The 12145-nt window shown below is 64.7% G+C and overlaps 1 protein-coding gene and 2 non-coding genes across 3 annotated transcripts; all 3 read left to right on the top strand.

Annotated features, from left to right (window-relative positions):
• The first annotated feature begins 1951 nt into the window (after positions 1 to 1951).
• On the top strand, positions 1952 to 10256 carry EIF4A1 (eukaryotic translation initiation factor 4A1). Its single transcript, XM_037888781.2, has 11 exons — positions 1952 to 2018; positions 3567 to 3615; positions 4040 to 4172; positions 4472 to 4611; positions 5175 to 5343; positions 5624 to 5733; positions 6932 to 7075; positions 7434 to 7571; positions 8078 to 8167; positions 8663 to 8742; positions 9221 to 10256. The coding sequence occupies exons 1-11, from the start codon at positions 1996 to 1998 to the stop codon at positions 9363 to 9365; spliced, it is 1221 nt and encodes a 406-aa protein (XP_037744709.1). The 5' UTR covers positions 1952 to 1995; the 3' UTR covers positions 9366 to 10256.
• On the top strand, positions 5418 to 5544 carry LOC114018730. Its single transcript, XR_003563994.2, has one exon. It is a non-coding gene; the product is annotated as a small nucleolar RNA SNORD10 (small nucleolar RNA).
• Positions 7151 to 7285, top strand: LOC114018729. The gene has a single exon (XR_003563992.1). It is a non-coding gene; the product is annotated as a small nucleolar RNA SNORA42/SNORA80 family (small nucleolar RNA).
• Positions 10257 to 12145: the final 1889 nt, after the last annotated feature.

Genomic DNA, 12145 nt, shown 5'->3' with positions numbered 1-12145 from the left:
CGACATCTGGTTTTTCCCCCTAATGGGCCGAAAGCGTCTAAACACAAACGGGCCGGCTTTGGAAATATTTCACCTTAGCGTGGGGGCGGGGATGGTGTTATATTTGATGCATTTGCTCGTACTTTTCTGCCTTGGGGTCCAGCAGACGCAGTGGCCTCTGAGTGTGTTTGGCCCGTGCGTGCCAGCCAAACCTTTGACCTTTGTTGCAGCCTGGGGACCGGTTTCGATGCCGTTGTGTGGCTAATGCGCCCCCCAATTATAATCCATCCCTGGGCTCAGCCCGGCCGGAGCGGGAGTCTGATGGTGGCCCAATGGTCACGCGGGGGAACGCGTTACCGGGTCCTCTCGGCTGTGGGCCCCTAACTGAGAGTCTCTGCCCGGTGACCCCGGAGCCGGTAATGGGAGCAGGGTGAGAAACGCCAGTTTGTGAGAACAGGCCCACAAACCCAGAGCCCCGCAGCCGCCGACAGCCCCGCCAACCCCTGCCTGGCGGCCACCCAGCCCACCAGGCGCCCCGCTCTCATCCGTTCCCCCCAGCGCTGAATGGGTTTGGGGCAGGCCCACGGCCCGAGAGCCCCCACCTGGCCATCAGAGCCATCGGGCAGCTGGACCCGGGGGTGTGACAGTGGTCTGGCGGGGGTGGGGGGAGCTGTTGGAGGAGGGAAACTGAGGCAGGCAGAGGTGCCTGTGGAAGCCCAGGGTGGGGAATGAGCTCGAGGGGGGGCGGGGAACAGACAGGGGAGGCTCGAAGCAAAACTGTCCCCAGCTAGATAGCTCTGGGTAGGGCCCTTGCTGGGAGGGGCTAGTGGGAGGGGATCTGGAGGGGGGAATCCAAGGGAGTTGTGGGGGGGTCCGGTATGAGGGGATGTGGGGGTGCTGGGGATGGGGATGGGGGGGCCTGTGGCAGGGGGGCTGATGGAGGGGATCCCAGGTGGGGCCTGTGGTGGGGGGGCTGGTAGGAGGGGTTAGGGGGGCACTGTGGCTGGGGGGGCTGGAGATGGGGGTGCTGGTGGAGGGCATCCGGGGGGAGCCTGTGGCAGGGGGGCTGGTAGGAGGGGATGAGGGGGCACTGGGAATGGGGGGGGGCTGTGGCGGGGGGGCTGGTGGAGGGGATCCCGGGGGGGGCCTGTGGCGGGGGGGAGGGGGATGGGGAGGGGCTGGCTGGCGGGGGGGCTGGTAGGAGGGTATCTCGGGGGGGCGCTGTGGCTGGGGGGTCTGGGGAGGGGCTGGCTGGAGGGGAGGCTGGTAGGAGGGGATGGGGGGGCCTGTGGCGGGGGGGGCTGGTGGAGGGGATCCCGGGGGGCCCTGTGGCGGGGGGGCTGGGGATGGGAAGGGGCTGGCTGGCGGGGGGGCTGGTAGGAGGGGATCCGGGGGGGGGGTTGTGGGGAATGGGGGGGGCCTGTGGCGGGGGGGCTGGTGGAAGGGATCCCGGGGGGGGCCTGTGGCGGGGGGGCTGGTTAGAGGGGATGGGGGGGCACTGGGAATGGGGGGTTCTGTGGCGGGGAGGATGGGGAGGGGCTGGCTGGGGTACGGGGGCCGGGAGGGGTCACGGCCCGGGTGGGCGAGACGCGCACAAAGGCAGGCCCCAGCCTTTCCCCACCCACGTGTGTGACCCCTGGCGGCCTCACTTCCGGCCCCGGAGCCCGCCCCTTCCTGCCCGCCCGGCCATTGGCTCGCTGAGCCCTGACGAGCGCGCGCGCCAGCCAATCGCCGCCCGGCGTGTTGGCGCCTGACTCACCCCGCTGGCGGGCGGGGTCCCCCGAAGTGGGGGGGGGCAGGACGCCTTGACGTCACACGCCTCTTTTCAATCGGCTTCGACGTCACGGGCCGGGAGCCGGCCAATGGGCGCGGAGCCGGGAGGCGGGCCCTGGGCGGGGAAGCAGCCAATGGGAGCGGGGCCGGTGGGCGGGCGGCCAATGGGAGCGGGGCGGGGGCGGGGCTTGCCGGGGGGTTATAAGACGGGGCGAGGCGGGTGGGGGAAGGATCCTGCCCAGGATGTCTGCGTGTCTGGAGAGCCGGTGAGTGCGCGCGGCCCCGACTAGGCCCCGCCGGACCGTACCACTGCCCAGCCCCCCAGAGGGGCGGGCGCGACCCCCGCGGCGTTCTGCTCCCTGCGCGCGCGGGCCGAACCATTCCGCGGGCGGGGGGGGAGTCGGGCGAGCCCATGACAGGAAAGGGGCTTTTAGGCCGCAATTCGACTCGTACCACTCGTTTTGGGGGGAGGGGGGGAGTCATTCCGGTTTGGGAGGTGGATGGGCCAATCCAATCCCTTGTTTTCCTTCTCCTTTGGGGGGGATGGGCGAGTCCATTTAAACCCCCTCCCCGGGGGACGCGGGCGGAAGCATCCGGGCCTGGGGGGGAGGGCAGAGAACAAGGTGGGCGAGCCCATTCGCGCTCAGGGGGAGGGGGTGCAGTTCGAGCCACCGAGAAGGGGGGCTGGACGGAACCATCCCCGCCCGAGTGGGGGGGGGGGGCGGGCGGTGTGGTGCGCGACGCCATTTTGTGACGCTGGACGATCTGGATGCGGCCTGGCTCCGGACGGAACCATCCGATCCGGCGGGGGGGGGGGGGAGGGGACGAGTCGATTCTCCCCGTCGGGGGGGGGAATCCTGTGGGGGGGGGCAGCCCAATTCCAGTAACTTTCGTGGGGACGACAGGACGGAACCACCCAATGGGGGGGGGCGTTAATGCGGCGCGGGGATGCGGGTTGGTCTCGCCTGGGCGGATCCATCCGCGGGGCGTGGGGGGGGGAGATGGGCGAGCCCATCCCTCGATCCCCCCCTCCCCGGCCCAGTCCATTATCGGGAGAGCGGGGGGGGGAAGAGCGGTGGGCGAATCCATTCTTTCCCTGCGGGGGGGGGGCGCGGCGCGCGCGCGGGAGAGGAGAAGCGCGCGGCCCCGCCGGGCGCCTCCATTGTCCTGCCGCTGGGCATCCGGGGAACGCGGCCGTGACGTCACGCCGGCCTCCCCGCCAATGGGCAGAGGGGGGCGGGACTTCCGGGTGTGAGGAAGGGGGGGGGGAAGGGCCGAGGGAGAGGCCCGAGCACGTGGAGCGGCCTGGGCCGGGCCTGGGGGCGGCGCGAGGTCACGGGAGGGGAGGGGGGGCCACTTCCGGCCCTTGCTTGTCAGGAGCCGGGGGGGGGTGGGATTGAGCCCCCCAGGCTTGAGGGGGGGGATGGGGAAGGGGAAGGGCGGGGGGGTGGGATTGAGCCCCCCCCAGGCTGGGGGGGAAGGGAAAGGGGGGGATGGGGGGGGGATTCCCGGGGGGTTGAGGGGACCCCAGGCTCTTTAGGCTGAGGCTGTGAGGAGGACGTGGTTTTGGGGGAGGCGTCTAGAAAGGGGGGGGGGGCGCTCGGCCCCCTGGAGAAGGGGGGGCACACCCTGCCCCGGGGGTGGGTGCAGGGGGGTCCTGATGGTGTTGGTGGGTGCAGGGGGGGGCAGGGTGAGTGGGGGGGGGCCCTCAAGTGAGGGTCTGGAGGGGGGCGGGGGAGCAGCCCCAGGGGGCGCCGTCTGGTTCTCGCTAACCTCGTCTAACCCCCACCCCTTGTCTCCCTTTTGCCTTCCAGTTCTAGAGACAATGGCCCCGAGGGAATGGACCCCGATGGCATCATTGAGGTGGGCTGGGGGTGGGGGGGTCTGTGGGGCAGGAGGATGAGTTGTGCAGGTGGGGGGGGGCAGCCATGAGGTGCAAGGGGGGTGGATGGGCTCCTTGGGGGAAGGGATAGGGTATCTGGGGGGGTTGGGCTGTGGCAGAGGCTCTGAAGTGCAGGGGGGTGGGTGGATGGGCTCATTGGGGGGGGGGGGGCTGCAGGGAGCAAAGCAGTGCCTAATGGGGTGTCACTAGAGATGCGGGGGTACCCAGCCAGGATTACTTTTGGGGATGGTGAATTAGGCGAGCAGCAGGCTGAGAGAGGTTTGTATGCGGTGGGGGGGGGGCCAAGACAGGAGTCTCGAGGGGCTGGGGGGTGCATGGGGAATTCATGGGCGGGACTTTATGGGGGGGGTATTAACCCATTCCTCCTCCCCCCCCCCCCCTCAGAGCAACTGGAATGAGATCGTTGACAGCTTTGACGACATGAACCTGTCGGAGTCCCTGCTGCGGGGAATTTACGCCTACGGATTTGAGAAGCCCTCCGCCATCCAGCAGAGAGCCATTCTTCCTTGTATCAAGGGTGAGTCGGCCCCTGGGGAGGGGGGGGGTGGGTCCCAGCGGGGCAGACTTCAGTGGCGGAGAACCCGGCCGGACTTTTCCCCCTCCCCTGCTAATGGGCAAAGAGGCGTCCGCTTGGTGGCGCGGCTCTTGAATCTAGCAGGGGGAGAGAGACGAGCCCCCATTCATCCCAGCGCAGTATCCCGGGCGGTGGCTGTCGCTGGTTCATGCTGGGGGCACACGGCTATCGGGGCTACCCAGTGCTGCGATGCGGCCACCTCTGGGGCGGGGCGCTGACCGGTGACTTCTCCGCTCCCCCAGGTTATGATGTCATTGCACAAGCTCAGTCTGGTACTGGGAAGACGGCCACCTTCGCCATTTCTATCCTCCAGCAGATCGAGCTGGACCTCAAGGCGACCCAGGCCTTGGTGCTGGCCCCAACCCGAGAGTTGGCCCAGCAGGTGAGTTGGGCAGGGCGGTGCCCCCGCTCCCTCGTTTAAAGGGGTGACTCAGTCGGGTGACAATCCCTGCCTCTCTTCTTAACTGAGACATCAAGGGTGACAGAACCCAGGAGTCCTGGCTCCCAGCCTTCACTGCTCAAACCCTCCAGAGCCTGGGAGAGAACCCAGGAGTCCTGGGGCACGGCTCAAGGCGTGTGGGAGGGGAGGTGGGAGAGCAAGCTCGGTCCACATGGTTACTTGGTAGGAATCACGCCCACTTCCTCCCTTGCTAACTGGGCAAAGACGCGTCTGATTGGTGGCGCGGCTCTTGAATCTAGCAGGGGGAGAGAGACGAGCCCCCATTCATCCCAGCGCAGTATCCCGGGCAGTGGCTGTCGCTGGTTCATGCGGGGGGCACACGGCTGTCGGGGGGGGGCCCCCTCGGTACCAAGCGCGGAGATGCGGCCACCTCTGGGGTGGGGGCGGCTGATTGTGCGGGGATCCCCTCGCCCGGTGCGGAGATGCGGCCGCCTCTGGGGCAAAGCCTGGCTCTCCGGCCGTTCACCCTCGCTTCCTCCCTGCAGATCCAGAAGGTCGTGATGGCCCTCGGGGACTACATGGGGGCCTCCTGCCATGCCTGTATTGGGGGCACCAACGTCCGGGCCGAGGTGCAGAAGCTGCAGATGGAAGCGCCCCACATCATTGTGGGGACTCCGGGCCGTGTCTTCGACATGTTGAACAGGAGATACCTGTGTAAGTTCCATGGCTTGGGGGTCCCCGCTCTGGGCGCCCCCCTGGGCGGGTGGGCGTGGACCTGCCCCGTATCTGTTCAGTGACGATTCCCCATGCGTGTCAGCTGATGCCAGTGCCACCTTGTGCCCCCTGCTAGGCGTTCTGCCGTCCGGGCCTGGCACAGGGGCTTCTGGGTGTGATCAGAGCTCTCTGACTGAGAACAGCATCTCTGGGGGCTGACTCCCCTCCTTGCCCCCCGCACCCTGCTCAGGCTAACGGCCTCCCTGCCCTCTCCCCGCAGCGCCCAAATTCATTAAGATGTTCGTCCTGGACGAGGCCGATGAGATGCTGAGCCGGGGGTTCAAGGATCAGATTTACGACATATTCCAGAAGCTGAGCGGGAACACCCAGGTGAGCTTGGAACCCGGGGGGGGGAGGTGCGGGGGGTCTGGAATCAAGGGCCCCTGGTGGGCCAAGAGCAGTCGCCTGGGAGGAGCTGGATCCAGAACTGGGGGTTCATCTGAGTATGGGTTTGTTGCAGGAGACCCCTACAATGGATGGGGAGCCTAGGACTGGTGTGTGGGTCTAGGTTATTCGGGGAGTGGCAAGACCAGATGAAGCGGTTGGACTAGAAGCCAACGGGGACTGTCCACGGGGAGTCGAACCCAGCTGCAGGGATCTAGGACCCAGGGGCGGACTAGACCAGAAGGAGCTGGGATTGTCATGGCGGGTCTAGAACCCAAGGAGCAGTGGAATGAACTGGGAGGAACCCAGAGGCAGGGCTAGTCCATAAGGAGTTAGAATTGGCAGTAAAGGGGGGGTGGGTCTAGAACCCAAAGGGCAGGTCAGTCATGTGGGGAAGGGTAGGGCAGGGATTTAGAATCCAGGGGCTAGTCGGTGGGGTGCTGCAGCTACTAATGGAGGGATCTAGAACCCAGGGGGCAGGGCCTATTGATGGGGAGCTAGAAGAACGAGTGGAGGGGTCTAGAACCCAGGGGGCAGGCACTAGTTGATGGGAGCTATAAGCACCCATGGAGGGGTCTAGAACCCAGGGGGGCAGGGCCTATTGATGGGGAGCTAGAAGAACGAGTGGAGGGGTCTAGAACACAGGGGGCAGGCACTAGTTGATGGGAGCTATAAGCACCCATGGAGGGGTCTAGAACCCAGGGGGGCAGGGCCTATTGATGGGGAGCTAGAAGAACGAGTGGAGGGGTCTAGAACACAGGGGGCAGGCACTAGTTGATGGGGAGCTATAAGCACCCATGGAGGGGTCTAGAACCCAGGGGGGCAGGGCCTATTGATGGGGAGCTAGAAGAACGAGTGGAGGGGTCTAGAACACAGGGGGCAGGCACTAGTTGATGGGGAGCTATAAGCACCCATGGAGGGGTCTAGAACCCAGGGGGGCAGGGCCTATTGATGGGGAGCTAGAAGAACGAGTGGAGGGGTCTAGAACCCAGGGGGCAGGCACTAGTTAATGGGGAGCTAGAACTTCCCGTAGAGGGGTCTAGAACCCAGGGGGAGATGCTACAGCTGTCAGGGAGCAGAGGGGATTTCTGGGTGGGGCAGGCAGCAGCGCCGCTCACTGCCCCCCTTGTCTGTCCCCCCCCAGGTGGTGCTCCTGTCGGCCACGATGCCGATGGACGTCCTGGAGGTCACGAAGAAGTTCATGCGGGACCCGATCCGCATCCTGGTGAAGAAGGAGGAGCTGACCCTGGAGGGCATCCGGCAGTTCTACATCAATGTTGAGAGAGAGGTGAGGGGGGGCTCTCCCATGGGGGGGAGATCGGGGGCACCCTGGGAGCCAGGACTCCTGGGTTCTATCCTCACCGCATGGTCCTGGATTTATGGAGGGGTCCCTCCATGGCATCTCCATAGTGTACCCCATGCGAGAGCGATCAGCCCCCCTGAACCATGGCCGCCCCAATGTCTCTGGGTCCCGGTCCCTGAAATGGGGGGCACACTGTGGGTCTGGGTTACGGCTGTGTTGGGAGCAGGGGAGGCTCTGCCCACCGGGGTGGAGTTGGGAGTGGATTTTCCAGGGGTCCCCCACATGAATGCCCTGGGGGGGGCTGTCACCCTCACACCCCCCCCACGGGTCCTGTGCCCCCCAGGAGTGGAAGCTGGACACCCTGTGCGATCTCTACGAGACCCTGACCATCACCCAAGCCGTGATCTTCATCAACACCCGCAGGAAGGTGGACTGGCTCACCGAGAAGATGCATGCCCGGGACTTCACCGTCTCTGCCATGGTACAGGGGGCGGGGAGGAGCCAGGACGCCTGGGTTCTCTCCCCAGCTCTGGGAGGGGAGTGGGGGCTGGTGGTTAGAGCCGGGGGGGGGGGGGTGCTGGGAGCCAGGGTGTTTGGGTCTCACCCCAGCTGCATGGATCTGGATTTATGGTGGAGTCGTCCCGTCCCCCCCGCCCGTGGCCCTTCCGTAGTGTACCCCATGCAACAGCAGTTGGCCCCCTTGAACTATGGGTGCCCTTGGGTTCCCGGTCCCTGAAATGGGGGGTACAGCTGTTTGGGGTGGGGTGGGGGATCCCAGAGTTGTGTGTGCCAGGTTTAGAGCTGTGGGGGGAGTTAAGAGCCAGGAACTCCTGGGTTCTGTCCCTTCCCCCTTCGCTGGCTGCTGGAAGGTGCAGGATTCTCAGGGGGGTTACCCCAGAGATCTGGGGTGGGGTGCAGTGAGACCCCCCAGTGCACGGTTAGGCCTGTGGATTAGCTGCTGGTGACCCTCTTTTTCTCGCCCCCCAGCATGGAGACATGGACCAAAAGGAGCGTGATGTAATCATGCGCGAATTTCGCTCCGGCTCCAGCCGGGTCCTCATCACCACTGACCTGCTGGTGAGGAGACTTGGGGGGCTGGGGGGGAGGGGGGGCCAAACCTGGGGGACAGATGAATGGGGTGGGTTAACTTGGGGGCAGCTCCCTGGGGGGGCTGCTGTGAGGGATTTTTAAGAGCAGGGATTTGCGGGTTGCGGTTGGGTCTGCCCTGGGAGGGGGGGGAACTGGGGGGTGCTGGTTTTGGGGGGCAGCTGGAAAGATCCGGCCCCTCTAAAATGGCTGCCATCACATGACAGCGGCCATCTTAGGTGTTGGCGAACCCAGGTGGCCTGGGCGCCCCCAGCCCCCAAGGAGATTCCCTCTCCGCCCAGCCCCCCCCGTGCTGTACGCGGAATGTAGCTCCTTGGCACACCAAGGGGGGGCTGCTCCCCGCGGCGGGCGCCCCCACCCCCCCGGGCCTCGGCCGTGGCACAGCAGCCCACAGCCTGGGAATGGGCGCTGCCCCACACGTGGGGGGCCGGGGCCTGAACGCTGCCTGTCTTTTCTCCCCCCCAGGCCCGTGGGATTGACGTTCAGCAAGTGTCTCTCGTCATCAACTACGACCTGCCCACCAACCGGGAGAACTACATCCACAGGTACTGGGGGGACCCAGGAGTCCTGGCTCCCAGCCCCCACTGCTCTAACCACTAGCCCCCACTCCCCTCCCAGAGCCAGGGAGAGAACCCGGGAGTCCTGGCCCCCAGCCCCCCTGCTCTAACCACCAGCCTCTGGGCCCCTTGCAGAGCCAGGGAGAGAACCCAGGAGTCCTGGCTCCAGCCTGCAGTACCCCCACCAGCCCCCTCGCAGAGCTGGGGGGAGAACCCAGGAGTCCTGGCTCCCAGCCCCCCTGCTCTAACCACCAGCCCCCAGGCCCCTCGCAGAGCCGGGGGGAGAACCCAGGAGTCCTGGCTCCCGTCTGCAGTACCCCCACCAGCCCCATGGGCTCCTCACAGAGCTGGGGGGAGAACCCAGGAGTCCTGGCTCCCCGGCTCCTCCTAGCCACTAGCTCCCAAGCAAGCCAGGGGGAGAACCCAGGCGTCCTGCGCTCACCCCTTCTCCCCCCGCCCCCCCCAGGATCGGCCGAGGGGGCCGCTTCGGCCGGAAAGGGGTGGCCATCAACATGGTGACCGAGGAGGACAAACGCACCCTGCGCGACATAGAGACCTTTTACAACACCTCCATCGAGGAGATGCCCTTGAACGTGGCCGACCTCATCTGAGCGCCCCCCGGTGGGCGCCCCGGGCGCTGCCCCGCCAGCCGCTGTCACGCGCCGGCTGCAGACTCTCTTCTCTCTCTCTCTCTCGTTTTTTAATTATTTTTCCTTTTTTTTTTTTGGCTTTTGAATAAATGTCACTTTTTGGAGGTGAGAAAAATCCAATTTAGTGTTTCGTGGCATTTCTCTGGTCTCTGTCCACTTCTCGCTGTCCTGCCGCTCGCACCCCAAGGCCAAACCTGGGGGGGGGACCCGGAGCCTCCTTTAACTGGAGTGGGGGCATCCTGGCTTGCGGTGTCCCCCCTCCCCCCCGTTTCCTTCGTGTTCCTAGAATAGGGTGTGGCCGGACTCCTGGGTCCTCTTCATCTCGCGCAGAACCCAGGCGTCCTGGCTCTGATCTGCTACAGAGCTGGGGTTAGAACCCAGGCATCCTGGTTTGGGGGTCCCTCCTTTAATTTGGGGAGGAGGGGGCAGATGGGACGCTGGCTCCTACTTCTGTCCCCTGTATCCACTAATCCCCCCCCCACACACATGCTCTCTAGGATTTGCCGGGTTCTATCCCCGCTCCAGTGTAGAACCCAGGAGTCCTGCTGTCCTAGCCCCCACAGATCTGGCCGTCTCTCCTAACGAGGCCCCCCCCAGCCAAAGCTACACCACCCTGATCCTGGTGCTAAATCGAACTGCTTGCAAGTCGGACCTACCTCAGGGTTGGTAGCTGTCATGGGAGGGAGCCCCCCCCAAAATCAGTTGCCCCCCAAAAAAGCAACAGTAAGCTGGAAATTTGTCGTACCCTCCCCACCCATCCAACAAAATTGTGTGCGACCTTTTTACTTTCTTTTTGTATAGTATTTATTGAAAGGAAACGAACGTACCAAATAAAAATCTTCTTGCAAAATGGCCGCTGCTTTGGGTTGTGTTTGTAAAGGGGGGGTGGCCCCTCCCCCCCCCCGGGGCTCAAGGCAGTTTGGCCGGACCCTCCCCCAATCCCAGTTGGCTGGAGGAGGGGTGTACTCTCTGTTCCTGGGGTTCTTTGCATGGCTAATCCTCTCCTAAAGGCATTGGTGTGAGCGGTGGGATCCCAGAGTCTTGCATGCCTAATTGTCCCAGGTGCATGGGGGGGAAATCCCTTACCACAGCAGTCCCCTTACTAGCCAAAGTGGGCTAGTTCGCACTGCACTAGGCTACCTGCTTTTTTTTCTCCCTCCCCCTCTGTCCTTCCTGAATGACACTTGGCTTGCGGCTTTCCCCCCTCCTTGCCTCACTTTCCCCACAGAGAAATTGAGGTGATAGCACCTTCTGGGGGAGGGCCTAGCAATCTACTGACTGAAAGTGGTGACTATAGCAGAGGGTGTTGGTGTCAGCAGTGGGATCCCAGCCGTTTCCCCTGCAGCTGGACTAATAGGAGGGGGAAGGGGGGCAAAGTCTCCCCTGTTGAACAATGGGGCTATGAGTTCGCCCTCCTTTGACTCACGGGGGCAGCTGTTGCTCAAGGCCCTTTAAAAGAAAAAGGGGGGGGGGCTGACAGTGGGGATCCTGATGTCTTGTGATTTAGGGAACATGGTTGCTGACCCATGAGATGAAAGGTGGGAGGAGCTCTTTGTTCACCCACCTCCCCCCAAACTGCATGGGTGGACGGGTGAGGTCCCACATCCAGCAGGGCCCGTTCTTCTCTCCTACCCTGTTCTGCTGGTCCTCCAAGAGTTGTCCCACAGCCGCAATCTTGCGGCGGGGAGTTCCGCAGGTGAACAACCAGGATTCCTGTTGTGCTAGGCTGTCACAATGCTTAGACCGGCTTCAGCTCCTCCTGAGTCATGGGTAAGACTTCCCCAGTCCGTGACCAGAGGTTCACAGCTCGAAAGCATCGAACCCAGGCATCCGAGCCCAAATCTATTGGGGAACAGGGCCGCTAGAACCCAGGAGTCCGGGCTCCCCCTCCTGCCCTTTCCTTTGCCTCAACTCCCCTGTTCCTGTAAGAGGTTGCAGCAGGACTGCTGGGCGGGACTACGAGCCCACAGCCCCCACTAGCCCCCTCCCTGATTAACTGAGCGCCCTAATGAATTACTCTTCGCCCTGGCGGCAGGGAGTTCCGCAGGTCTCTCGTGTTAGACTTTAGTAAGCTGGCAATGGGCCTACAAGGAGAGGCCGAGGCAGAGAGCTCCCCAGGGCCGGAGGGGGGGCGTGAGGCTGCCCCCTGGTGGTGGGAGGGCACAAGTTGCTCCCCTCCCCAGCACCTCCAGGGGGAGACGGAAGTAGAGCGAGCTGGGGCCCTGCGGCAGGCCAGAGGTGAGTCGCGGAGAGGGGGGTTGCAGCCACTTCTGGGGTGGGCTCATCTCCCACCCAGCCCTTTGTACCTACAAGAGAGAACCCAGGAGTCCTGGCTCCCAGCCCCCCCACCTCCTGGTTCTCATGCACCAGCTCGCAAAGGCAGGGAGAGAACCCAGGAGTCCTGGCTCTCTGACCCACCAGCCCCCACTCACCTCCCAGAGCTGGGGAGAGAACCCAGGAGTCCTGGCTCCCAGCCCCCACTCACCTCCTAGAGCTGGAGAGAGAACGCAGGAGTCCGGGCTCCCAGCCCCCACCCCACTGTAACCCACCAGCCCCCGCTGCCCTCCCAGAGCCGGGCAGAGAACCCAGGAGTCCTGGCTCCCAGTGTTAACTCCCAGGCCGGTTTCCAAGGCACAGCGGGTCTGGCCCAGTTAGGGGGCAGCCGGGGCTCACCCCGCCGGAGTGGGGGGCGCAGGATCGTTTGCCGGCAGCCAGGGCAGAGCCGCACCTGGAGCCCGGCC

The sequence above is a fragment of the Chelonia mydas genome, unplaced genomic scaffold (assembly GCF_015237465.2).
Source record: "Chelonia mydas isolate rCheMyd1 unplaced genomic scaffold, rCheMyd1.pri.v2 scaffold_61_arrow_ctg1, whole genome shotgun sequence".
In the NCBI taxonomy this organism is placed as follows: Eukaryota; Metazoa; Chordata; order Testudines; family Cheloniidae; genus Chelonia; species Chelonia mydas.
This window is presented reverse-complemented; position numbering and strand designations above follow the sequence as displayed.